The sequence below is a fragment of the Equus przewalskii genome, chromosome 18 (assembly GCF_037783145.1).
Source record: "Equus przewalskii isolate Varuska chromosome 18, EquPr2, whole genome shotgun sequence".
In the NCBI taxonomy this organism is placed as follows: Eukaryota; Metazoa; Chordata; class Mammalia; order Perissodactyla; family Equidae; genus Equus; species Equus przewalskii.
In genome coordinates, this window is record NC_091848.1 from 23,687,002 (window position 1) to 23,713,093 (window position 26,092).

Genomic DNA, 26,092 nt, shown 5'->3' on the forward strand with positions numbered 1-26,092 from the left:
TATTCCCCTCATCTATACATTGGGAGTAAAAATACCTACCTCAATTTAAATAAAATAATTCAGGCAAAATAGTTGCCACATAGTGAATGCTTTGAAAAGCACAACCGTTATTGTCGTGTGGACATAGGAGATTAACCCTAATTTCTTAACACTGACAGTGGCCACACAGCAACATTCATTGGCAAAAGGTGTATGTGGGAGAAGGTGCATCAGATAGCCCACAGGTTGATTTTATCTAGATGATGATAAAGAAATAGTTGGGCTGATTTCTTGCCTAGATTGGCTGGCTATTCTGATGTTGAGTGGATATAATCTGTGGGTCCCTCTCAATGACAACAGTTCACCTGTACCTTACAGGAATGAGGCCTACCTTTTGCTAGGTACCTGGCACTTAGGTGCTTAAAAATGAAGCAATTATTAGTATTAGCCTGTGAAATACTTCCTCCTCTATGAGCCCATGACATTTCTGAGAGCCAGGATTGGGTTTTTAGTGTCCTCTTAAAGGAGATTAGGCAATTTTTTGGGGGGTCTTAAGCAGTTTCTGAGGTAATCTTCACATTCAGCTAGTAAAGAACAAGAACAACACACACATTCATTCATTCAACAAATATTTATGTACTATGATCCAGGTATTGAGTAAGCCAAGAAGCCAACCCAGGCCATCAAGTAGGCCACTGACCACATGGCTGCCTCATCCACATAGATCTCACCATTATTCATCCTATTATGAAAAGAAATATGAAAATAAGCAATACTAGGACCTTCACCACAGCCTCCACAGACCGCCACTATGGCAGAAGTTATGTCCCTGCCAGGAAGTGTTGGGGAGGTACCACATGGAGCTTCTCAGGCCCAGGCCAGGCTCCCACTCTGCCATCTCCCTTTCTTTCCTCATGTTGGTGCCCCCAGGACTCAGCCTGATCTCCTTTTTCCTTCTAAACTCCTTCTTCTAACCTGCTGCTCTTATCTTAGGGATCCTTCTGTCCCAGGGCTAAATGCAGGGTGAGTGTGGCCTCCTTGACCTCAAATCTTCTTGCTGCCCTGCAGATACGCTCACAAGCCCTTATTCTTTCATGAGTTTTTAATAACAAAAGTGAAAGTAACAAACATGACCAAGTTCCCCCAATAAACATGGCAAAGTTCTCCAAGACTGAAAATTTTTACCAAGTTCTTATAGTCATTGTCTCAGGTCTACAGTTTCTGACTACCTTGCTTATCCACAACTCAGAAGCCTGAAGGTCCAGGTAAGGTAAGGAGAGTGGGGGGGCACTTTGCTTCTCTGGAACCCCTGCTGGATGACATTCATCTCAAACACCCTACCTCACATGTGAACGGTCACTTGGGCCTTTCTTCTTGAATACTTCTCTTACTTTTACCTTTCCAAAAACTACTTGAAGAAAAATATGTTTCTCCTCATAATTGGCTAATAAGTTATGGCCAGGTTACTGCGAAGTTCCTCTAGCAGGCAGATCGTTTAGTACCTGCCACACCCAAAGTTTCCTCCGAAAAGAAACTGTCCCACCCTATGCCAGAGCTGATTGGACCAACGACAGTTGACAATGGAAGTGATAATGACCCAAGGGCAATCAGTCTGCTGGCAGGCCAGCAACTCACGAAGTTGTCTTGCAGAAAAAGCCTTTTTCAAACAATAGTGGTGACTGGCTTGGTCAATGGAATTATCTCTTTCCAGACTGGGAAGTTCTGGAAGAGAAGCAATCAGTGGATAATAGGAAGAGACTAAAAGATCTGAAAAGAGAAGCAGAAAATGAAAGAGCAGCTGAGTCATATGAGTGGTGTGAAAACTAAGAAACCTTTACTACTGTGTGGGGTGGGGAATACCGAGATAATCTGATTCCGTTGATTTCAGTCCCACAAAGGTGGTATCGGCTTCTGTGGATGTTCTGAAATAACAAAAGGCCAACTCTGGCACGCTTTTCTCCATCTACAGTTCTAAGTTAATTAAAATACAGCACCAGTCCAACTCCTTATACTACTCATGTGCCATATGAACATGAGAAAATAAAACTTTAAATGATGGTCTCTTGTAATTCTAATCCAGGAAAAAACAAAGATTTAAGGATGGCTTAGGGAAATGTTCCCCCAGCTCCATGTCAGCCCAGTTTATCCAAGGCACAAACTGTCCAAAGTAAAGTAAAGATTAACTCACCAATGATGGGAAGAAACTTCTATTCAGCACCTATTGTATGCTAGATACTTAACAAAATATCCTCTTATTTAATCCTTTAACTAATCATAATAACTCTCCCTGAAGGTAGTTGTTGTTATCATCCTAATTTTACAAATGAGAAAGCTGAGGCTCAGAAAATCCAAATAACTTGTCCACAGCCACACAGCAAATAAATCAACAAACCAAGATTTAAACCTGAGTTCTGCCTGACTCCAAAGCCCATCTTCTTTCTGCTCTACCACCCTGCTTTATAAGAGATTATCACAGACGACTGGGCATGTTTTATACCTAAGCGGAGCCCGACAACATTATGCAGTCATTGAAAAGAGCAAGGCAGTTCTACACATACAGACCTGTAACAATCTCCAAAATATACTGTGAAGTTAAAAAAAGCAAGATGCAAAATACAGCGGATAGTATGCCAACAGGTGTGTTTAAAAATGGAATCAGTGAGTGGGAGTGATATATGCACACATGCACAGGTATGTGCATAGAACATGAGGGACAGCGAGGCATCGTTGAAAGGGAAGATGGCAAAATGTTTCAGTGTTTCCCCTTCCGTATTTCTGAATTTGGAACAAGGGTATGTTTTGTCCATCCAAAAGAATAATTTGGAAAAACCACAAAGTGATCTCAACAACCTGTGAACTTCTGTCCCTTATGTCTTCAAGCATGAAAATATTCCCAGTTTTCTATGTCTGAGACTTCAAAGCAAGCAGCCCAGAAGCCATAGAAGTCAGAAAGCAGGTTAAACAGATACCCAGAAGCCTGCAGCACTCTTCTCTTACTTTCAGAAGAATTGACACTCATAGGAAAATCAGTGAAATAGCCTCAGAGTGTAACTTACAGTATTTTGCCTAGAAAGTGAACAAGATTTGGAAAATTTTGAGGTGAGGGATTACTAGTATAGGTCAATCAATAATGAACAGAGCCTGCCCTCTGTCTATCCCATTTCTGTCTTCCTCTCCCACCTCTCTCATTAAAACCAAACTCTCTTTTGAAGCTCACAGCTTGAGAGAAAATGGAAAGAAGAAAATTTACGCCAAAAGAATTTCCAGACATATTAAAGATTTAAGTATCAAAGCTATAGATGTAACAAAACGAAATGAAATTATAAGTGAATGAATATATAATCAAGCAATGGGGAAAGTCTCTCTAAAAATGCACACCAAAGGCAAAAATCATCAAGGAAATGATCAATAGATCTGACTAAATACTAATTTTAAACTTTTGCACCTAAGAAAGCTTTAACTAAAAATTATGAGTCAAATGACCAGTGGAAAATATTTGCAACATTATTATAAAAGATTGCAGTCTTTACTATCTAAGACTTTTTATAGCTCTCTTGAAAAATCACCCAAAACTGAAAGGAGAACAAGAAACAGAAACACAAACTCCATCCTCAATGAAACTAGGAGAATCAGTAACCACAACCCACAGAATATGAAGACTGGTAAGTGACTTTGCAGACGAGAAAAGTCAGACCAAGTACCTACAGAGGAAAAAGTTTGTCCCTCAGAATTCAAAAAAGCAAGAATATTAAAATCCCAAGAAACCAGGAAGACCAGGGCAGATGGGGGCTGATAATAGGGAGTCAGTTTAGGAAAAAGTGAAGCCTCCTGGTCCTCCTCGCCACCTCTTGCAATGTAACAACTGCCCCGCTCACTGGTGAAGAAGATTTATCCTCTGCAGAAACCAGACCAGAGAGGTTCTGGTCTCAGGGACACCAGAAACTGAAGAAGACACATGAACACATCATACTTAAAATAAGGAGGTGAAGTAAAGATTTGCACACACACCTTCACCTACACACCCTGTCCAGCATACACACAGCTGTCTTATAACCCTCAGGCAAGAGACTGAACTTCCTTATCTGGAGAACTGAACAACCCTAGGAAATGTCCAACATTTGAGGATCCCCAGTAAAAAAGCTGACAGGCCACCTGATAGACCTGGTAAAACTCTCCAGTCTACTAGCCTCCTGTCGCACTCCATGTGCACTGATCTTCAAACCAGCGTATTAAGGCCTCTGTCTAAAATGTTACTGGACAGCCAAGGATCAAATAATCAAAAGGGTATTTGAGGAAAGCCTCTGCATGGTTGAATGGTGGATTCCAAAAAGATATGTCTGTATCATAATCTCTAGAACCTATGAATACTAGCTTCTCTGGCCAAAGAGTGACTATTACTGTATACAGCACAAGATGTGACTAAGTTAAGGGTCTTGGGGGGAGAAGGTTATCTGGGTGGGCCCTAAATGCAATCACATGTATCTTCATAAAACACAGACTCACAGAGGAGAAGACACACAGAAGAGGGGGAGGCAATGTGGCCACGACGTCAGAGGTTGAAGTGGTGAGGGCATACGTAAAGGAATGCCAACAGCCACCAGAAACTAGGAGAGACAAAGGATAGTTTCTCCTCTTGAGCCTCCAGAGGAAGTACGGCCCTGCTGACACCTTGATTTTAGAGCTCAGGCCTCCAGACCTGTGAGAGAATAAATTGCTGTTGCTTTAGGCCACCTGGTTTGTGGTAATTAGTTATGGTAGCAGTCCTAGGAAACTGACACATCCTCCAAGATGGAAGTCAGAGACCTAAGCAAATAAGCAGAGTAAAGGAACTCAAAAGAAAGAGAGAGAGCAGAAGAAAACTTCAAATATATTATAATAGCCTCAAAGAAATAAGAATAGGAATCTATTAAAATAAACAATAAGGACTCTTGGAAACTAAGAATATCGTGGTAGAAATTTAAAATTCACAGAAGAGTTGAAAGATAAAGTTGAGGAAATCTCCTAGAAGGTAGAACAAAAAGTCTAGAGATGGTCAATAGGAGAGAGAAGGAAGAAAAAATAAAATTAAATCCAGGAGATCCAACACCTGACTAGTAATAGTTCCAAAGGAGAGAACAGATAAAAGAGTTGGAAAGAAAGTATGAAAGAGATAATACAAGAAAACTTCCAAGAATTGAAAGAGATGAATCTTCGAATTGAAAGGACCAACACAATGAATGAAAAAAGACCTGCAGCTATTATGGATTGCAGAAATGGATCCAACGAACTGAAAAAAATGATTACAACACAACACAGGTGAAGTAAACAGATTAAAAAACGTGTCCCATAGGAACCCATTCTTATAGAATATGTGTGTAATAGGTAATAATGTGGAGCAATGCCTTCAAAATATCGAAAGAAAATTATTTTAACCTCGAATTTTATACCCAGCCAAAAGTCAATCAAGTATGAAAGTAAAACAAAAATATCTCTAGACCTTTAAGTCTCCAAAAATGTCTCTCTTATTTATTCTCTCATTGTAAGCTGTTAAAGGTTGTGACCCATTAAAACATAGGAGTATACAAGAAAGAGGAAGACATGGGACCCAGGAAGAGAAAATCCAACATAGAAAAGAGTTCAAAGGAACTCCAAGGTTGAGAGCAAAGGGAAGTCCAGGAATAACAGCTGTGTACCAGCCCTCGTGAGCAACCAGTTCAGATTAGGGCAGGACAGAGGGAGAAAACATGATCTAAAATCGAGGCATCAAGAGATAGCAATAGGTGCCAGCCCAGTAGCATAGTTGTTAAGTTCCCTTGCTCCACTTCAGTGGCCCAGGGTTCGCCAGTTTGGATTCCAGGCAGGGACCTACACACTGCTTGTCAAGCCATGCTGTGGCAGGCATCCCACATATAAAATAGAGGAAGATGGCCACAGATGTTAGCTCAGGGCCAATCTTCCTCAGCAAAAAGAGGAGGCTTGGTGGCAGATGTTAGCTCAGGGCTAATCTTTCTCAAAAAAAAAAAAAAAAAGAGAGAGAGAGAGAGCAATATACACAGATCATTTAGAAATATGAAAGTAAATAAAAGAAGAAACATTTAAAAGCAAGTGAAAGTAATTGTTCCAGAAGAGTGGGAACAGGAGGTTGCTGCTTTTTGTTTTAAGACTTTTAGCTGTGGTTTACTTTTTAAGCTTGAATTAATGTCCTAGGGCTACTGTAACAAATTGACCACAAACTTGGCAGCTAAACCAACCAGAAATTTATTCTCGCACGGTCCTGGGAGCAGAGGTCTGAAATCAAATTGTTGGTGGGGTTGGTTTTTTCTAGAGGACCTGAGGGAGATGTCTTTCCACGTCTCCTAGCTTCCAGTGGCTGCCCGAAACCCTCAGCGTTCCTTGGTTTGGGGCTGCACCACTCCAATCTCTGCCTATGTCTTCACACGGTCTTCTTCTCTTTGGGTCTCTGTGTCAAATCTCCCTCTCCTTTCTCCTATAAGGACACCAGTCATTGGATTTGGGGCTCACCCTAAATCCAGTACAATCTCATCTTGAGATCTGTAACTCAGTTACGTCAGCAAAGACTCTATTTCCAGATACAGTCAACTCACAGGTACCAGGAGTTAGGGTTTGGACATATATCTTTCTGGGGGACACAATTTAACCCTCTACAAAGCAATTTATATGAAATACATTGAACATCCTTACTTATTTCTTTAGCATGTACATTTTTAAAGTTTTTAATGTCTATTTCCAAAGTGATTTCCAGAAAGAGGTTTCCATTTATGCTTCCACCAGCAATGAACAAAAGTGCCTATTTCGCCTCACTTTTGCAAACCTGCCTATTATATTATATATACATAATCTTGGCCAAAGCAATAGACAAAATGTTATTTTATTGTGGACTTAATTTGCCTTTTGGATTACTAGTGAAGTTTGGCATTTAAAAAATATTTGTTGACCATTTGATCTTCTTTTTTTTTGTAAATTACCTGTTCACATCCTTAGTTCATTTCATTTCTATTAGGATATTCATATCATCCGTATGAAATAAAAGTAAAAGGATGTCTATGACAGCAAGTTTTAAATAGTCAAGTAGATGAAAACAATCTAAACTTTCAGCAATAGAGATTGATTCACTAAATTATTATACCATTGAGTTCCATTCAGCCATTATAAGTGCCATTACAATCATCAACAGATGACGTGAAAAGGTGACTACAGTACAATACAGGTAGGATAAACAGACTCAAAACAGTGTGTCCAATAGGAGTCCATTCTTCTAAAACATGTATGTAGTAGGTCATAATATTACAAACATGTATGTAGCATTCATGATGTACCAAGCACTGTTCTAAACACTTTACAAATATTACGACTCTATGAAATAGGCCCTATTATTCTCCCCATTTTACTGAAAAGGAAACTGTAGCACAAAGGATGATAAAACTCGTGCAAAGTCACACAGCTGGTAAGTGGCGGAGCTGGGTTTTAAATCCAGCACCCTGCTAGCCGCCTCGGTACAAGTTAATGCACAGGAAAGAACCTGGAATTATATATACCAAGGAAGCTGCCATGTTCTCTCTGAATAGTCGGGGACTGTGGATAATTTTTATGTTCTTTTTGCTTGTATGGGTTCTAATTTATGTATGATGAGTTTATAATGTTGTTGCAATTTAAAAATGGGAAAAACTGCATTTTGAAAAACAAAATCTATCTCCTACTTTGTCACTCGTGGCACATATTAAACACTCAATAAAACTTGTGTTCATTGAGCATCTACTTTGGCGTCAGACACCATACTTGAAAGAATAAGTGCCATTACTGTTATGTCAGTGTTACCTGTCTGTCTTCAGACAAGTCAGCAACCCTCTCTGGGCCCCAGGAAAGGAGATTAGCATGAAGATATCAATGGCAGCTGTGGCTTGATTGAATAATGGCGAATGGGGCGATTCTGCTCAAGGTTATTGGCCCTTTTGGGGGAGGTGGGGCAGAGTGGGGATATTTGCCTTTTAAGAGAAGGTTCAGAAAAGGCATAAAAGCTGAACTAGATAGAGGCATTTCCATGACATGGGAAGGATTCCCCTGAAGTTAGATTGTTGGAGCAGCAGTGGGAGGGGATGAGATGGGGCTGCCCAGCATGAGGTTGCCGAGCCCCTCCCTCCACAAAATGAAGAGCGTTGCCCTGCCCGTCAGTAAGGCTGAGGGTGTAAGCAGGTAAGGACAGACAAAGGGTGAAGGCTGGGTGTGCGGGTGGTAACTAACTTGGACACATCACCAGGTAAGGCTTGACCAGCTCTGCCAGAGATAACTTGCTTTTATCTTTAAAACACCCTGAGGAAACTGAGACAGCAAGATTGGCTAACACAGCAGAAACCCATTACTCGGAATTCATCAGCACTGTTTCATGGTTGGTTTTCCTCCCAACTTCCACTCTCTCTTCCTTGCTGGATTTCACTGATGCTGCCCAGACTCCAGCCTCCCATGGTCTTGACTCTGGACTCCTCATTCCCCACCTTCCCAGACTTTGTTTTCTGTTTCCCTCAACAGCTGACCTACTGATGATCCAAGAGGATGCCACCTCCCAAAGTCCCAAACCATGGACAAGATCTGATGCTTGTCCCTGGTCCCTGGGAGTGAGCTGGCCTGTCCCTGGACTCTGTTTATCATAAACCTCAACATTCTCAGTGAGACAATCTCTGTCGTAACTGAATGGAACCAAGTTCAAGGTGTAATCTTAGACCTAGGCAAAGATAGTAACTTGGGATAGAACCCCTGTGATCATTGTGGATGCAGTGGACAGAATCGATGGGGCTAATTATTAGCCTCATAGGAAGCTAAATATAATTATTATAATCAGATTGAAACATGGTCAAAGGGAAACAGTAGAAATTAATTCTGAGGGTTCTCTATCTCATCTTCTGCAATACCCCTCATGTGAAGTGTCCTTCTTTCACACCTACCACAAAGTGCTGACCAGTCAAGGTCCTGCATCCCCAAGAATCTAGACACTCCTCCCCAAGAGACTGCATGGTGTAGTGGCAAGCATGTGGCCCCTGGACCCAGAAAGCCCAGGGTTCAAATCATAGCCTTGTCAATTATCCTCTATGTGCCTTACTTTCCCCACTCATAAAGTGGAGGAAAGTAACTGTCTCCCCATGTTGAGGTAAGGATTAGAAGTTACGTATATGAAGTGGTGACTGCAGCCCCTGGTTCCAATTAGGAAATTATAGTCATTGTTCCTGGACTCAGGAGCAAAGGGTAGCTTCTAGGCACTGAGCTCCCCTCGCTTCATTTCATTAAGGAGTCAATGTTCCCTCTCACCACCACTTGGGAAATTTCCAAAGAAGCATCTTCTGACTTTCAAGTAAGCACAGGCCCAGGTAAGTGTGTGCCTCCCAGGTGCAGGCCTGGGAGCCAGTCCAGGCAGGTGTCTGGGAATCGCTGCTTTCCCCTGCTCCAGAGGAGAGTGCACAACCTGTTTGTTCACGCACCTGGAAGAGGTTAGCAGCTTCCAGGACCCGCTGGACGTTCTGCTTGGTGATCAGCGCCTTGCTGGTGTACGTGTAGTCCAAAAGAACGTGCATGGTCTCAGCGTCGACCCCTTTGATAATGATCCTCTTCTCATACTTTTCCTTTAAATCATTGCAGAACATGGCCCTGGAAAAGAGACGTGTGAATGTGAGTTCTACCATGACCCTTGGCTCCAGGCCTAAACAGACCCGCTTCAGACCTGTCTGCCCCCATGATGCAGTGAGGTTCCCAAGGTCAGGACCCGGGATGATTGCTCTCTGTTCCTCCAGCACCCAGCACACCTCAGACATTCGACCAATGCTTACTGAACTGAAATGCCCTGCCCTACTATGCCCAGCTGTGGTCCCCAAGGCAGTCCCAGACCTGAAGGGACAGTAGGAGCCCTATTGACACAGCTGGTGGGATCTGGAACTACTTTATTGGCCCAAAGAACTACTTTATTAACTCAAAGTGCTGGAGATATTTCTGGGGGTACTGTGGTACCCCCCAAACCTCATCTGTACTTTCTTTCTCAACTGTCAACACCCCAAAACAGGGTTTCTGACTCAGTTCTCACTTCAGCTTTCCTCTGTCCTGGAGCCTGGCCCCGCATCCAGGCCTGGCCGGCTGGGGCCCAGATGTCTCCAGTAACACAAGTCGCTCCTGCCACAGCCTCTCACCCCAGAGGCTGGACCCCCACCTATGGGCTCCCAGTTGCAGTTGGGAGACTTGAATCCCCTTATCCCAGGACAGAACCTCCCAAGGCCATTACTCCGTCTCGCCTCTGGACTGTGCCTTTCCTGCTCCCTCCCCAGGGCTGGACTTGCGGACATTTAGCCTTTATCCTGGAAGCAGGGGAACCGGATGGAAAGGATGTTAGTTTTGACATCAGGTGGACCAGGATTTGAACATCAGCTCCACCAACTCAGACATGTTACTTAATCTCCATGAGCTTCAGTTTTTTCCTCTGTAATGGGGATTTTAGTAGCTATTTTTAAAGTTTATTGTAAGGATTAGTTCAATAACTAATACATAAGTAGAGATAGAGATTTTTTTTTTCCACTCCCTGCCAGGCCTATATGTGAATTTATCACACTTCTTGGACTTTGGTGTTTGAACTGTTGATCCCTCTCAGGAATGTATGAACAATTTTATTTATTTATTTATTTATTTTGGTGAGGAAGATTGGCCCTGAGCTAAATCCGCCACCAATCCTCCTCTTTTCCTTGAGGAAGATTGTCACTGACCTAACACATGTGCCAATCTTACTCTCTTTCATATGTGGGACACCTCCACAGCATGGCTTGATAAGCAGTGTGTAGATCTGCACCCAGGATCTAAACATGCAAACCCTGGGCCACTGAAGCAGAGCAGAAGAACTTAACCACTATGCCACCAGGCTGGCCCCTTTATTTATTTTTTAAAATGCATTTAAGCCCCACTATGTTTCTGAAAAGATCTGTGGAATTCTGAAAACTTAAAATGTGTCTAAAATATAGCAAGATTGCATAAATTATAAATAGGCGGAAAAGAAGATAAAAAACGTGATTGGGGACATGAAGATAATGAGGCCAGAAGTGCCCATCACAATGGCCGTCACTGCGCTGTCATTACAAATGGGCCTCACATTTGGCCAATGCAAAAGAGAGACCATCTGATCAGTTACATCATTCACAATATGTATTTTTTTATATACATATATATTTTTTTTTTTAACAAAAGCAAATGCTCAGAAGATCACTGTTGTTCTTAGTACTAAAAACTAGATGGAATTTCTCTTAGGGTTGGACAGCAGCCTCACAGTATTCTTATCGTAGACAGTAAATTCATGAGGCTGATCCTTAATGGCTGGAGCTGTGACAATTCCTTTAGTCCCTCTCCTGAAAAAATCTGTTCACTCTCTTGCCCTCCTGGTGGCAGTGGGACCTCAGCAGTCCTGCAGCCTAGGACGGCACAGTAAAAACAACTCCTTGGAGGATCTGGAATTCCATTTCTTTGCATTCCCCATGCGTTTCTGAGCGCCCACTCTAGTTAGGATAGGGCTGGAAAGGATTTAAATATTAGACAGTCTCTGGACTTAATTGTGTCCCTTTAAAAATTCACATGCTGAAGCCCTAACCGCCAATGTGACTGGTTTCTGTAGACAGGGCTTTCAGGAGGTAATTAAGGTTAACGTGGTCATAAGGGTGGGTCCTAATCCAATGGGATTGGTGTCCTTATAAGAAGAGGAAGAGACACCAAAACTCACTCTCTTTCTCTGTCTCTCTGCCATGTGAGCACACAGTGGCCGGCTACCAGCCAGGGAGAGAGTCCTCCTCAGAAACCAACCATACAGGCACCTGGTCTTGGACTTTCCGCCTCTAAAACTGTGAGAAAATAACTGTCTGTTCTTGAAGCCACCAGTCTATGGTATTTCGTTATGGCAGCCTGAGCTGACTAATACAGGCAGTCTCTATCTCCCCCAGCCCCGAGTAGTTCACAATCTAGCAGGACACATATGCACACGTAACAGTCTACAAGGACCATAAAAGACGTATAAAGTGCTGTGGAGGCCGGGGAGGGCTGCTCACGGAGAAGGAAGATGTTGATACGTAAAGACTGTAGCTAGGACTTCTCGGCAATAAACATGGCAAGTAGATGCAAGAGTGTGGGGCATGTAGAGGATCTGGCAGACACGCGCTTTGGCTGTAGCTGAGGGGATGTGAGAGAGGATGGTGAAGGATAAGTCTGGACAGATAAGACAGAGACTTGGGTGCTGATTGTGAAGGGCACTGGAGGCAGGCTAGCAAGTTAGGTTTTAATCCATTTGGCAATGGGGGAGCCATTAAAGGTCTATGAGCAGGGACAAGACTCAAAAAGAACATTTTTAACAGCTGTGTTTTCACTTTAGTTTGCCGGTGACAGATGCCTTTGGAGTCAAGCATTAACTGCACCCAAGCAGAGCTGGGAGGCTCATGACAATGCCAAAGCCTCTTCCCAGAAACTGTACTAACTGAGGTAGTGACCACACTGCTGGGCAATTTCTCCATTCGTCACTGGACCTTCTGAACTGTAGACACAAGAACAGAAGCCTTAGAGAGCCACTTTCTCCCAGCCAAGTCATTGAAATGGGAAGGTCCCAGGGTGGAGCCCTAGTGACAGAATGTACTTCCCAAAACTGGGACTTCCATCTCAACACAGAAGGGATTACACCCCTAAATCCTGCCCCTCCTCTCTTTCCCACACCTCCTATTCATGTCTGGAAATCACTCATCAGTTTCTTTCCCCCATTTCCTAATCCGCAAAATAAAGGTAATGCTTGTGGTTTCCCAGAAGCAAACATGGAAGACTCCCAGAGAGAGAAATCACTTGACCAGCTGACTTTTTGAACCTTTTCTTTTAGCCAATAAGAACTTCTCCTTCAGGTGTCCCTCTGTGTCATCCCCCCACCCCCCACCCCTGCTTCTCTCTTCCCTCAACTGGCCTTTGTCTTCTCACAAGAATAGGACAGCAAGAAAGAAAGAGTGAATGTGAGTTCCGCAAAGTTACTAAATCCCAACCTGGAACCGGAGGCACAATGATGTCATTTGGGCAGATGACAGATTTATAAGCCACTTTCTTCAGCCATAAATCCTCTTAGCCTGAGGGGCACAGAGCCGTCTGCAGAATCACGCACCTTCTAAAGTGATGTCATGTAGGACCACCTTGCTGCCTCCTGGTTCTATGCAGAGCCCTGCCATCGCAGCCACCACACAATTCCTTCCCAGCTCAGCCTGTCATCCTGGAAGGAGGTGACAGTCTCACTTGCTAAACCCCACTTTGTTTGAGTCTCTAGAGCAGTGCTGCCCGAGTGAAATATAATGCAAGCCAGATGTGTAATTTTAAATTTTTTAGTAACCAGATTTTTTAAAAGTAAAAAGAAAGGGATAAAGTTAATTTTGGTATCTTTTATCTAACCCAATACACCTCAAATATTATTATTTCAACATGTAATAAATATTTTTAAATTCTTGAGATGATTTACATTCTTTTTTTCATATCAAGTCTTCATAATCCCTCATGTATATTTCATACTTAAAGCACATCTCAGTTTAGACCGGCCATAATTCAAATGCCCAGTAACCACGTGTAGCTAGTGGCTATTCTATTGGACAGCACAGCTCTAGAGCATCGATCCTGAGCTGTGGTGTTGGGGTCACCCAGATCTACAGTCATCTCACAAGGTAAAGTGAATGTCACCCACATGAATGTCAAGTCCATGAATATATAGGAAACAAGACATTTAGCAGGAGAGGATGGGCAGTGATGATGGGGTCAAATGAAGTTTCATACAATTGAGCAACATATCACCAGAGTCCCACCAAGGTGAAATTTAGAAATGCTACTTCACCTAGAATGGGATTTTAAGATTATTGAAAGATGAATTTTATTGAATCTGTGTGATCTCAAGTATTCCAATGAAAACGGGAAATCGAATGGAGCAATGTTTTAATATTAAATGAGAGAGGTATGTAAATTGTCTAATTCAATGCCTTGCACTTTGAGGGGCTCTTTTGAAGCCTGTGTATTTCTGATGTGACACACCCATACTAGAACATTCTACTTACACCTCTGATGAGTTCCACGTGCTCCTGCAGGTCTTAAACATTGCCAACTCAGAATTTTTCACCCAGCCCAACACCACTATGGCTCACCCCTTCCCCAGACCTCTATGCCTGCCTCTGAACTCCCAGCCTCCTGCACCTCTAATCCCAATCACAGTTCTATAAACAATACCCACTCCACCACCTCCACTATCTCATTCCTGGACTGACTTCACCCATGCCCCTTGCTCTCTTCTTCCTCTAATCCCTTCACCATCCCATTCACACCAGGAACTAACTCTTCTGCATCAGTGAGATATTCTGGGTTGGAATGGCTCCAATATTGGTTAACTGAGTTAAATTCTACTTAAGAATATAAATGTTGATGTGTATACAATTGGTTAAAATTTTTTTTTAATTAATAATCATGTGCTGCTTAATGAACACTACGGTTAAGAAAGGATTATTTAGATAGAAACCCAATGTGGACGATCAAAGGGGTTTGCACTGCAAAGAAAGCAGGGAGTTGGCAGATGCAAGGGTGACACAGCATGAGCTGATATCACTCTCTATGGTCCCCAGTACCTCTAAGCTGAAGGCACCAACCCTTCCACCTGCCATCATTTCCTAACCAAGGGAAGGACATAAACTTTTGACTCAGCCCCATTTCTGACCTCAAGTTGTCCCTTATGCCCTGCCGTGTAGACCCCATCCCAACACTGGAGTCCTGCCCACATCCCTGGCATGCAGACACTCCAGCCTCAAGGCTAGTGGGTCTCAGAGTATGTCCCCTGGACCACCTGCATCAGAATTCCTGGGGTGTTTGTAAGAATGCAGAATCCTCAATCCCTCCCACCCTAGACGTACTGAATCAAAATCTCTGGCCATAGGGCTGGGAATATGAATTGTATTAGGCTCCCCCAGTCCCCACTCATAATTCTTCTGCAAATCAAAGTTTAAGAACAAATGCCCTAGAGAGAGGTCACCTCACTTCCAATACAAGCCTCCCTGGCTCACTCTGAGAAGGACGAGATTGAACAAAGTTCCAGGTCATGGAAACAACTGGCCATGGTCCTGGGACAGGCGTGTCCTTGAAAGTCCTCCCCGCCTTGTAGATTTGCCTTTTCATCTTCTGAGATCCAGCCCTCCTAGAATTCCATGAAGCCTAAGACTATGTCCCAAATTGGGGGTGGCCGTGGAGGACAGAGGCCCAGGAAGGTTCAGATAGAAGCAGGCCTTGTCTTGGGCTCTTAAGTCTTTCTCTAGCTTAGCTGGGTAGAAGGGACCCCTTCAGCTTATATTCAAGTAACACAGTTCATTAGAACAAGGAGTTCTGAAACAGGATGTGGTACCAAAGCTCTATTAATAATAAACAGGGGGCAATTCTCTGTTCTCACCTGCTGTGCACATGTAAATGTCACACACCTGAAGGGGTACCTTCAGAGAAGGATTTGGGGGTTCATGGCCTTCTTTCTTTCACCTCCAGAGACATGACTAACAGCACTCTGCCGTCTTTCTCCAGGGCCTGAAGTCAGCTTCCTGAAGCCCCAGCTGCTGGCTGTCTTTGCTCCAAACTAATAGAGGAGCTGGAACCCCAGAGCTGCCCCTGCCTGACTCTAAACATCATCAGACCCCGAAAGAACTGCCTTCTGCCAACTCCTTGCCCAAGTTCTCCTCTTCTCAAGGACACTGCGTATGTACCCTGTGGGGAACAGAACTTCAGCCATGTTCCCATAAACCAGAGTCTCTCCTAGCCCCGGTGGACCATTGCTGAGTCCTCGGCATGCCATGTAACTCAGCGCATCCAAATTTAAGACAGAAAGAAGGGCTTGTTCTGTCCTGCAAGACCAGGCAGGATAAAGCATCAATCACAGCAGATGCCTGTGGCCAGGATTCAGCAATGATTCAGCCACAAAGATATAATCTTGTTTTGCCTGTCCAACATTGTTCCTAATCTTTTTAGTAGGAGTACCCAGATTTTCCTTTGGGAAACTATCCCTCCTCCAAGATCAGTCTGGGAGTTTGGGATGGAGCTAGCCCCACCTCCCAGACCAGCGGTGAGGATGGTCCGAGTCACATACTGTGTCTCCCAAGGCACAGTGATTGGTTCACGGATGGGCACAGGAAGAAGCCAGTTCAGTCGAAGCCAATTCCAGAACTTTCTCTAGAATTACCTGGAAAGAGAAGCTCTCTTCCCACTGAGATTGCTGAGCTGGGAGAAATAAAAGTTCAGAGCTGCTGGAAATCTTGCCTCCATGTGTGAAGAGAGAAATCAATATAGAGAAAAGTAGAGACAAGAGACAGACAGAGAAACTGAGTCCTGGTAACATTATTCGAGCACAAGGATCCAACTAGGCCTGAAACCAATAACCTGGGACTTCTAAATTCTGTGAGCAAACAAATTCTTTTTTATATATGCTTGAACCAGTTTGAACAGAGTATCTGCCATTTGCAGTGCAGAGTCCTGGCTGAAACGATTGGACAAGAGAAAACCTGAATAACGAATGGGCCCAAATGCTAAAGAAAATTGTATAAAAAGTGCTCAGAAAAAGAAATGCTAAAGTACTCTCAACATTGCCATACAAGGCCCTTCACACTCTGCTCTGTGCACCTGCCTCCCCATTCCATGATGCAGCTACACCCAGTGACTGGCCATTACCGTCATGTGCCTCTGTTTACGTCAAGACCCTTGGGCTCCAGACAGGCCTCTCTGTGCATGCTCTGTAGGGCCTATTTTTAATGTGTCTTCTCCTCTATTAGATTCACAAGGATCTGAGAGGCAAGGGTGGGATTTTATTTCTTTCTCACTTCTTATTTACTGGCCCTCAGTAGACACTTAATATTTGTTGGATGGATGGATGGATGCATGGATGGGTGGGTGGATGAATGGATGGGTGGATGGATGGATGGGTGGATGCATGGATGGGTGGATGGATGGGTGGGTGGATGGATGGGTGGGTGGATGAATGGATGGGTGGATGGATGGGTGGGTGGATGCATGGATGGGTGGGTGGATGCATGGATGGGTGGATGGATGGATGGGTGGATGCATGGATGGGTGGATGGATGGGTGGGTGGATGCATGGATGGGTGGATGGATGGGTGGGTGGATGCATGGATGGGTGGATGGATGGGAAGGAAGCTACACATACCATGCAGTCCTGTACTTGGTCCTGTAGCCCAAGTGGATTTGCCCACTCTGCCTGGCTCTCTCCAAACCCACATTTCTCCTCTGACTGCCATGAGAATAAAAAACAAAGAGCTCCAAGATTGAGTGAACCTGGAGTGAAAAATGCATGTGGAGCATAGCATTATCTAGTGACTCTCCACATTGGAACCCCAGGCTCTGATGTCTGCCCTAAGCCCTCCTACCTGAGATTTTACATTACAAAGCCTAGTGCTGGTTGTTCACCTTAATGTGCTTTTGCACGCCTTCCACCTCCTTGCTGGAGATGAAACCTGGCTTCCCCTAATAAAACACCGTTTCCCTCACAACTGTCTTCAATGAAGTCTGCTCTGATTCTCACTTCCCATTGCCAGGAGCGGGGTCAGCATTTGTGCTTATTGTCCACTGCCACATCCTGGCCAGGCTGTTGCCCTGGAAACTCCTGATCACCTCTTTTTCCAAACATTTTACATCCCAACCCCCCCAGGACCTCAGGCTGGCTTCCTTATGACCTCCATGACATCATCCAGAAGTCAAGGATCAGCCTCTGCTTAGAGATTTTTCTGAGCATTCCCTGATTCTGACCACTTAGAAACATGTGAACTGGCACTGGTCCCGATCCTCAGCCCAGGGTATTCCAGTGCTGAGGCTTCTCCAGTCATCGAAGTTATCCCTGTGGTGACAGGGCAAAGACAATCATATACGGGTTCCAGACTTCTCCCTCCACCGCTGCCACAGAGGAATCTGGACTGCTGGGCCAGTTGCCTGGGCTCTTATGACGCAGAATCCAGAGGGAAAGGGGAGGGACACAGGAGATCCCCCAGCCAGGGATGAAGAGGGGTTTTAAAGCAGGAGGTGACGGAGGACCTACCACAGGTTGAGCTATACTCAGGGCTGCCTAGACTGGGGCCGGAGAGGGCTGAAATCAAGCCCCGGCTACACTCGCCAAGCCCTGTGGACTGCAATGGTCCCCAGAGAAAAGGGCACCTATTTCTAATTGGTATTCTCAGACAGAGCTTTTTAGAATTCATATGAAGCTACCCTAAAAGCCAGCAGTGGTCCCCATCAGGGATGTAGATAAGAGAGGGGAACAGATTTTGCTAATGGCTCTATCTCCTTCAAGGTGTTCAAAAAATGCAAGTTCAGAACTTGATTTTTATTTATTTTTGCTGAGGAAGATTGTCCTGAGCTAACATCTGTGCCAATCTTCCTCCCTTTGTTTGTAAGTGGGATGCCACCACAGCATGGCTGGTAAGTGGAGTAGGTCTGCGCCCAGGATCTGAACCCATGAACCTGGGGCCACCAAGGCAGAGCACACAGAACTTTAACCATTTGGCCAACAGGCTGGGCCCCAGAACTTGATTTTTGTATGTTGATTTTGTATCCTGCAACTTTACTGCATTCATTTAATATTTCTAAAAATTTTTTGGTGGACTCTTTAGGAGTTTCTACATATAAAATCGTGTCATCTGCAAATAGTGACAGTTTCACTTCTTCCTTTCCGATTTGGATCCCTTTTATTTCTTTTTGTTATCTGATTGCTCTGGCTAGGACAGAACTTGAGTTCCTTTGGAATTACTTGTTTTACTTCTGGGCTTTGCTCTAAAATGGGATGGCAGGGCTGGCCCTGTCGCCGAGGGGTTAAGTTCTCATGCTCCGCTTCAGCGGCCCAGTGTTTCGCTGGTTCGGATCCTGGGCGCAGACATGGCACCGCTCATCAGGCCATGCTGAGGCGGCGTTGTACATAGCACAACCAGAAGGACCTACGACTAGAATATACAACTATGTACCAGGGGGCTTTGGGGAGAAGAAATAAAAAAAGGTTGGCAACAGTTGTTAGCTCAGGTGCCAATCTTAGAAGTAAAATAAAATAGGGCTGGACCCGTGGCCGAGTAGTTAAGTTTGTGCACTCTGCTTCGGCGGCCCAGGGTTTTGCCGGTTCGGATCCTGGGCACAGACATGGCACCACTTATCAGGCCACGCTGAGGGGACGTCCCACGTACCACAACTAGAAGGACCCAAAACTAAAATATATACAACTGTGCGTTGGGGGGCTTTGGGGAGAAAAAAGGAAAAAAAAAATTTAAATCTTTAAAAAAAAATAAAATACAATAAAATGGGATGGCATTTATATTTATGGTGAAGGATTTATAAAGTTACACCACCTTCTCTTTCTCTTTCCAGTCTTGAAGCTCAGCACGGCCCTCAGCAAAAAGGAGCAGTCCATGTGGTTTGCTACAGGCCCCCAGCCTCGCTTTCTTCCTCCCCTTCTCACCAGGCGGGGCCCCCTCCTTGGGGCCTTGGCCTTAATTCCGACCCTCCTCTCCTCTCCTTGTAATTTCTGCAGCCCCCTGAGGGTCTCCCTAGAACAACGGGGCCTCCACACCACAGCCAAAGGGCTATGTTAACAGAGATCTCGGATCACTTTCCTGCTTAAAAACCATTCCGTGGCTTCCCACCACCTACCTATAAGACACATTTCAAATTCTTCATCCTAGCCCAACAAAAGCTTTCACCATCTGCCTCTGCCCATCTCTCAGCCTTATCAGCCCAGACACATCCTTTACTCCAACCTTACTCTTCTATCTGTGGTTCCCATACTTACGCTGCATGAAACCTTCCCAGATGTGTTTCCTTTTGCCCAGAATGTTACCCCCGTGCTCCTCCTCACTTTGTCCCTTCTGGCCAATGCCTACTCAGCCTTCAGAACTGTGCTCAGATATCACCTCTTCCAGGAAGCCTTCTCTGATTTCTCCATTCTGATTTAATGCCCCTTCGCTAAGCTCCCACAGCCCCCTGTGCAGAGTTTCATAATAGCACTTATCAGCCTGTACTGTAAACATTGATTTACTTGTTTTTCTCCTCTAACTGATTGTGATTTTGAGGTCAAGCAGGAACCATAACTCATTTATCTTTGTATACCCCGGGCCTGGCACAAAGTAGGCATTTGATAAATTTGTGTCAATTGAATGAAGACATGAATGAATAGATGGATGGAATTGCACTAAACCCACTCAACAGTACAGTAGTGAAAGCTTAATATTTTGCACCCCTCCACCGCAGATATTTGCACCTCAAGAGAGATATGATCTAGAGTTCTGTAATTAAAGGCCTGAAGGGTGGGAAGAGTGCAGGTTTTCATAGCGATTACCAAGAATTCTCTCCCCCTCCGTCTCCAGGTTCATCTGCAAATGAGACAGACATCTCCTGCCAACCCAACCTGCCATCCTGAGCTTTAAGGATACTGCCAGTCACCTGAGAATTTTCCTAAATTTCCTAATCTCCATTCTCTTTGTCCTATTTTGTTGTGTGCTGTATCTACTAACCCCACCTTCCAGGAATTATTCACTGGGCAGTTGCCCTCCCCTAGTTTCCCCCCACCACCGAAATGTCCTTGACGTCCAGCGCCTCTCACTTCTGGAAAATGCTCTTCTCCCCATTCAGGTCCCACTCAAATCATATGGTCCAAATGGAAGCTTTTTTACCTTTTTACCAATCTCTCTCTCTTTCTCCCTCTCTTTCTCTCTCTCTCCCTCTCTCTCTCTCTCCCACTCTCTGTCTTCCTCTCTCTCTCTCACACACACATACACACACACACACACACACACGCACACACCCTTCACCTCTTTGGCCAACAGTGGACTCCTAAGCAAAGCTGAGCTGATCGTTGTGCCCTACTTCCTGACACAGTGATTGGTCTGGGATTGGGTAATTGAATGAAGCTGGGCCAATCAGAATCTTTCCTGGGTGCTTTTCAGACTGAAGCTAGCCCCTCAGTTTCTCTCTGGAACCAAAGCTGGGAGAAGTGAGTCTCAGAGTTGCCAACAGGTAAACTCCCCACCACGAGGGAGCAGTGCATCTAAGAAATCCCACCTGAGAGAGAAGCCCAGTGAGGGTGGAGAGACAGCGCTCTGACTGCACTCAAGGCCCTGGTTCCCCTTCCTCCCGGCCTCTGCTGCATCCTGGCCCTTCCTATGATTCCGTTGTGTGGCCGAATACCTTCCTCTTTTGCCTACACTGATTTGACTTGAGTTCCTATCCCTTGCAACCAAAAGATTGCTGACTAATATAGGAACATTGAGCAACATGATGGATGGCGAGTTCCAGGGCAGCTTTACCAAAGACACAGATGTTCTGCACATAGCCAGCTCTTCTCATGGCCTGTTTGGCATTTGCTATATGAGAATCTACTTCTGAAAGGCATCTTCATGCAGGGGCAGTTGCATATGTGTGCACCTGATGCACAGATAAAGCTCAGAACTTGAGATGTGAGTGATGAAAGTATTTCTCTGTTGTGTTTTAGTTGAGAGCTGCCTGGAACATTATTCAAAACTGGATAAGAATAATTTTTCTCTTCTTGATTGAAAGAAGATCCACATGCCCTAGACACCAGGGGTGGAAATGACAGAAATGAAATTTTACTGAAAATTCAAAGGACCCAATTGTTCTTCTTCCCTGGGGCAGCAACCCCAGCCCAGCACCTTCCAATCTGGAAAAAGACCTGCAGGATCGCCATGCGGGCATAGCACATCTGTGTCCAGATGGCCACATGAGGGACCTGTGAATCCACAACAATCTGAAGCATTTTGAATTTCTTCACTGTTCTTTCCAATTTTTCCTATGGTGACCATCATCTTCCCTTTTCAAAGTTGTGCAATAGCCTCCCGCCTCTGTGAGGACTTCCTGCTCTGCCCAGGATGCTACTTAATCAGTGATTGAATTTGCGGGAGGAATGTCAAGTATTTATTCATGTCAAACATTTACAGAATGTCTGCTGAATGCCAGCCATTGCCATCGTTCCAAGAACCCTCTTATAGCTCACACTTCCAACCTGTTTCTAGTCCATACATGATGGGTAATGCCTTCAGGGCACACACTCCTGCAAGGGGTACCCAGGCTACTCACAGTTTGGAGGGAGAGGAGTAAAAATGAAAATAATTGTCCTCTTTCCTGCTGGGACCTCAGGGTCCTTAGCTCTGATGCTTATGTAACAAGAGTCATGGAATTCCCTAACACTCGTATAATTTTCATGATACTTTAACCCCTATTCTGCACCCAGTGCAGGCCTGGCACATAGTAGCTGCATATAAAGGATCCTTGTCCGTTTTTGGTTGCCCAGCATCTGAAACTCTCCCCAAGTGTGGCAAATTCTCCCTCTGAATGGGACGCAATGTGCAGCAAAAGCCACTTCTCTATCCAGGAGCTTCAAAGGCCTGAAGTTAACTTTCCCAGCTTCTGTCACAACTAACACACTAACATGTGTAACTCAGGCTTGACCAATCAGATAAACCAACGCCGAGCTCTGAACTGGAAGCTGGTGATGCAAAGAAGCAGGGACAGGGGAGAACCCGTTCTGGTGGAGGCAGCAGAAGCAGCAGCAGCCTCCAGTTTCCGGAGACAACAATGGCAGCAGTGCCAGTGGCCACAGCTGTGCTAGCCTTGGCCTCCAGGATCCTGCAGCAGCAGGGGACCTCCCTACTCGGGTTCTAGGTGCCTTTGGGCTGCAGTCCTGGCCACTGCCTGGCCTCCCTTGCTCCTGTCTGTTTTCTGAGTTTAGTACTCTAGCCCTCCGGGGGTTTCTGTGAGATACCTACATAATCCTCCTCTTTTCAAAAAAGCCAGTTGATTTCTATTCCTTGGAACTAAGAAATCTGACTTCTTACCATGCATAAAATGTTTAGGCAAATAAATTCATAAATGAATCCATTTTACTATTTGTTTTTCAGAAAAAGAGGCAGACACAAATCATTAGCCTCACTGTGTTGTAGATAATGGCATCAAGCCTCAGAGAGGCCAAGCAATCCTCCAGGATTTATACGGCCAATAAGTGGCAGGGTCTGGACTCAAATCCCAGTGCCAGGACTTTAAGATCAGTGTTCTTTCCACTATTTGTTGGAAGTACCACCATGTACAGCGGAGCAGAACCCTGCATGGTCTCTTTTGCACTGACTGACCCTCTATCAGACAATACTCCTCTGCTATTTATAGGGTTTTGTTGGCCAATTTTTTCAGAAGTGGGTGGCCAGGTCCTTCTTCCTAGTCTGTCTTAGTCTGGAAGTTCCACTGAGACCTGTCCATCATGGGTGACACTGCTAGTATTTGAAATACCAGTGGCATAGCTTTCAGCATCACAGCAACACGCAGCCACCACAGTGTGACAACCAACAGACAGGTGATATGGTTCCCTGACTGGGAAACAAACCCTGGCCACCGTGGTGAGGGTGCCGAATCTTAACCACAAGACTACCAGAACTGACTTCTTTCCACTATACCAAGCAGTTATTGGTCGCAGCCCCAATGATGTCCTATGGGTTCTTGAGGCTTCAGGAACTATCTCTTCACCTCACACCCCGACCTGCCTCCTTATTTCTTATTTAATGTTTTGACCCAGACTGGTGCCCTGAGGCATGCTGGGTCTTTGCCACTACAGGGATCTGTCAGCTCAGGCCCCAGACAGACAAATTGGACTGAATGTTCTCATGGTAACTGCCTCTGTGTGTGCGCATGTGTACATGCACCCAGAGGCAATAACTTTCACATTTTCCCCTCATTTCCAGCTCATGTAGCCCACACTAGTGCACGGCCGGGAAGGGGAGTTAATGGTCTCGCACAGCACAAGTCCTGACAACCACATTCCTGCCCAGTGGAGAGATGTGTTTTCAGTTTGGATCCCAGTGGGGAAACCATTCTTCCCATCAAAGTGAGTTCTCTCGAGGGTGAAATGGAGACACTGCCATCCTCCTATTGTTATCTAACTGCTCATATCGTTGTGAGGACTAAATGAAGTGAAAAAGAGTCCAGCAAAGTTTGTAGCATGAAGTAAATACTCCAAAAACGTGGACCATTTCATATTCCAAACTGCAAAAAATACTAGTACAAAGATATTTATTACCACATCATTTATAAAAACAAAATATAGGAAGCAACCGATATCCACAATGAGAGGATGATTTTCATATTATGCATCCATTAAAAATGGTAACTAAATAAATAAATCATAGTTTTGAAAACTTGGGAGCACACTGGAGGAAAGATTATAATGAAAACAAGATGCAAAGCAAAACTGTATGTAAACTAAGTTTACAAGTATGTAAAAATATGCATATGAAAAAAGGCAGAAGAATAACACCAAAATGAAAACTAACTTTATCAGAAAGTCCCATAATCCCTTATCCCAAAATCTTGCAGCCGGCTGTGCTTTGACATTAAGAATTGGTTGGAAATTACCACATCTTGACTATTGCATAGCACCGCCAGCTCTCCTTAATCCAGCACATTAGCGCTTCAGCAGTGAATGTATGAATAGTTGTCCTGAATGGAATAAATAAAGACTCCAGTAGCCTCCCCTCAGTTCAGAGCAGAGGTCTCCACCGGAGCAGTGCCCGTCAAGTCACAGATTTGTCCATCAAATAAAAAAAATTTTTCCTTTATCAGCACTTTAGGGATTTTGGAATTGCAGATAAGGGATTATAGACCTATAGCACTTAAATATTAACCAGCATATTGATTGTGCCAAATGAACGACATTAAAGGTATTAATTACAGGACCCGATGCTAGAAGTACAATCGTCAGTGCACTTGAGTTCACCAGGCGTACCCACTGTGATAGCAGCAATGCTCAATGCTTTTGCCATTAGCCAGATTTTTAATCCAGACCCACATGGCCTTAACTCGTTCTTGTTTTCCTTTGCACTTCTTCTGTCACCTGCACTTGCTGGCTCCTTTTTAGACATCTTACATCATTATGGAGAAAAAGCAAAGGATTACAGCATCTAAACATGGCCTAAAAGTAGCTTCTCAGCCCACTTTCTGCCATCCAGTAATTGGTTAATATATAATAATGATTAATAAATTGTGATAATACCATTCCCATTCCCAGCCTGTGCTTGAATTTTGTAGCTAGCGGTCAAAGCCCGCTCATCATAGCCTCAGGCAACAGCCCCACAGACTAAGGTACTAAGGTACAAGGCAGGGGTTAAGGTCCAGGCAAGGATGTGGGGCATCAGCAGCAAAAAGGACCTAGTTGTTGACTCAGCCTCAGCCTGGAAGCTTTCATATTCTTGTAGCAAGACTGGTCATCAGTTAGGACTGCGAGAAGCCTGACGGCCACGCCCCCGCCCTCCCCCCGCCCCCCCCCCACCACAGCACCACTGTTCTCCTGCCTCTGCCAACCCTGGGAATCACAACATAGTCGCCCTCCCAGGTGAACATCACTTACGGAGTGTGTCACATTCTGCAGCGTAGCTCCCTCCCCCCACAAATGGCGAGAACCACTGGTTGGATGGAGATCCTTCAGGAGCCAAGGCTCCAGATGCAGGAGGAACAACCCCCTCCAATGACTGATTTGGGGACCTGTCTAAAAGCCTAACACAAATGGCCACTTTATTAGTAATCTTATAAAAGTTTTAAAAACATTACTCTGAATGTTAAATCTATGCTTCCCTTGATTTTCCTGCCATGAGAATTTTCAGACACCATGACATTTGGCTGTTTCACATTTAACGTATGTTATGAGCTACTTTTTAAGCTGTCTTTTCCCTTGCCCTTTTCTCACTCTCAACTCTACATATTTTCCCAACTTCCTCATTCCACTCAAGACTTTTAAATAGGCCCCAAAGGGAACTACATTGTCTGAGTTACTAATATGGCCCCTGTTTACGGCTACCATGGTTACACACGCAACTAGACAATAGCTGGGCAGCAGGTCAGAGAACATGTACTGGATGATGGAAGGAAGGAAGGAAGAGTCTGGGGGAAAATGGAACGGATAGATTCTGTGATGCATTGGACCACATGAAAGATCAACGTGAGAGGCTGTGAGCAAAAGATACCCTGAAAATGAAGCGAATGGAAAAAGTGAATTATTAACTTCAGGAAAGACAAAAAGATTTATAAGAAA

General features: G+C 44.5%; 1 protein-coding gene across 1 annotated transcript in view; it reads right to left on the reverse strand.

Annotated features, from left to right (window-relative positions):
• KLHL6 (kelch like family member 6) overlaps positions 1-26,092 on the reverse strand; it is a 54,694-nt gene that overhangs the window by 24,649 nt on the left and 3,953 nt on the right. Inside the window, exon 2 of the mRNA XM_070583239.1 lies at positions 9,447-9,612. Coding sequence (XP_070439340.1) covers positions 9,447-9,612 — 166 coding nt within the window. The remainder of the gene's footprint in view (positions 1-9,446; positions 9,613-26,092) is intronic.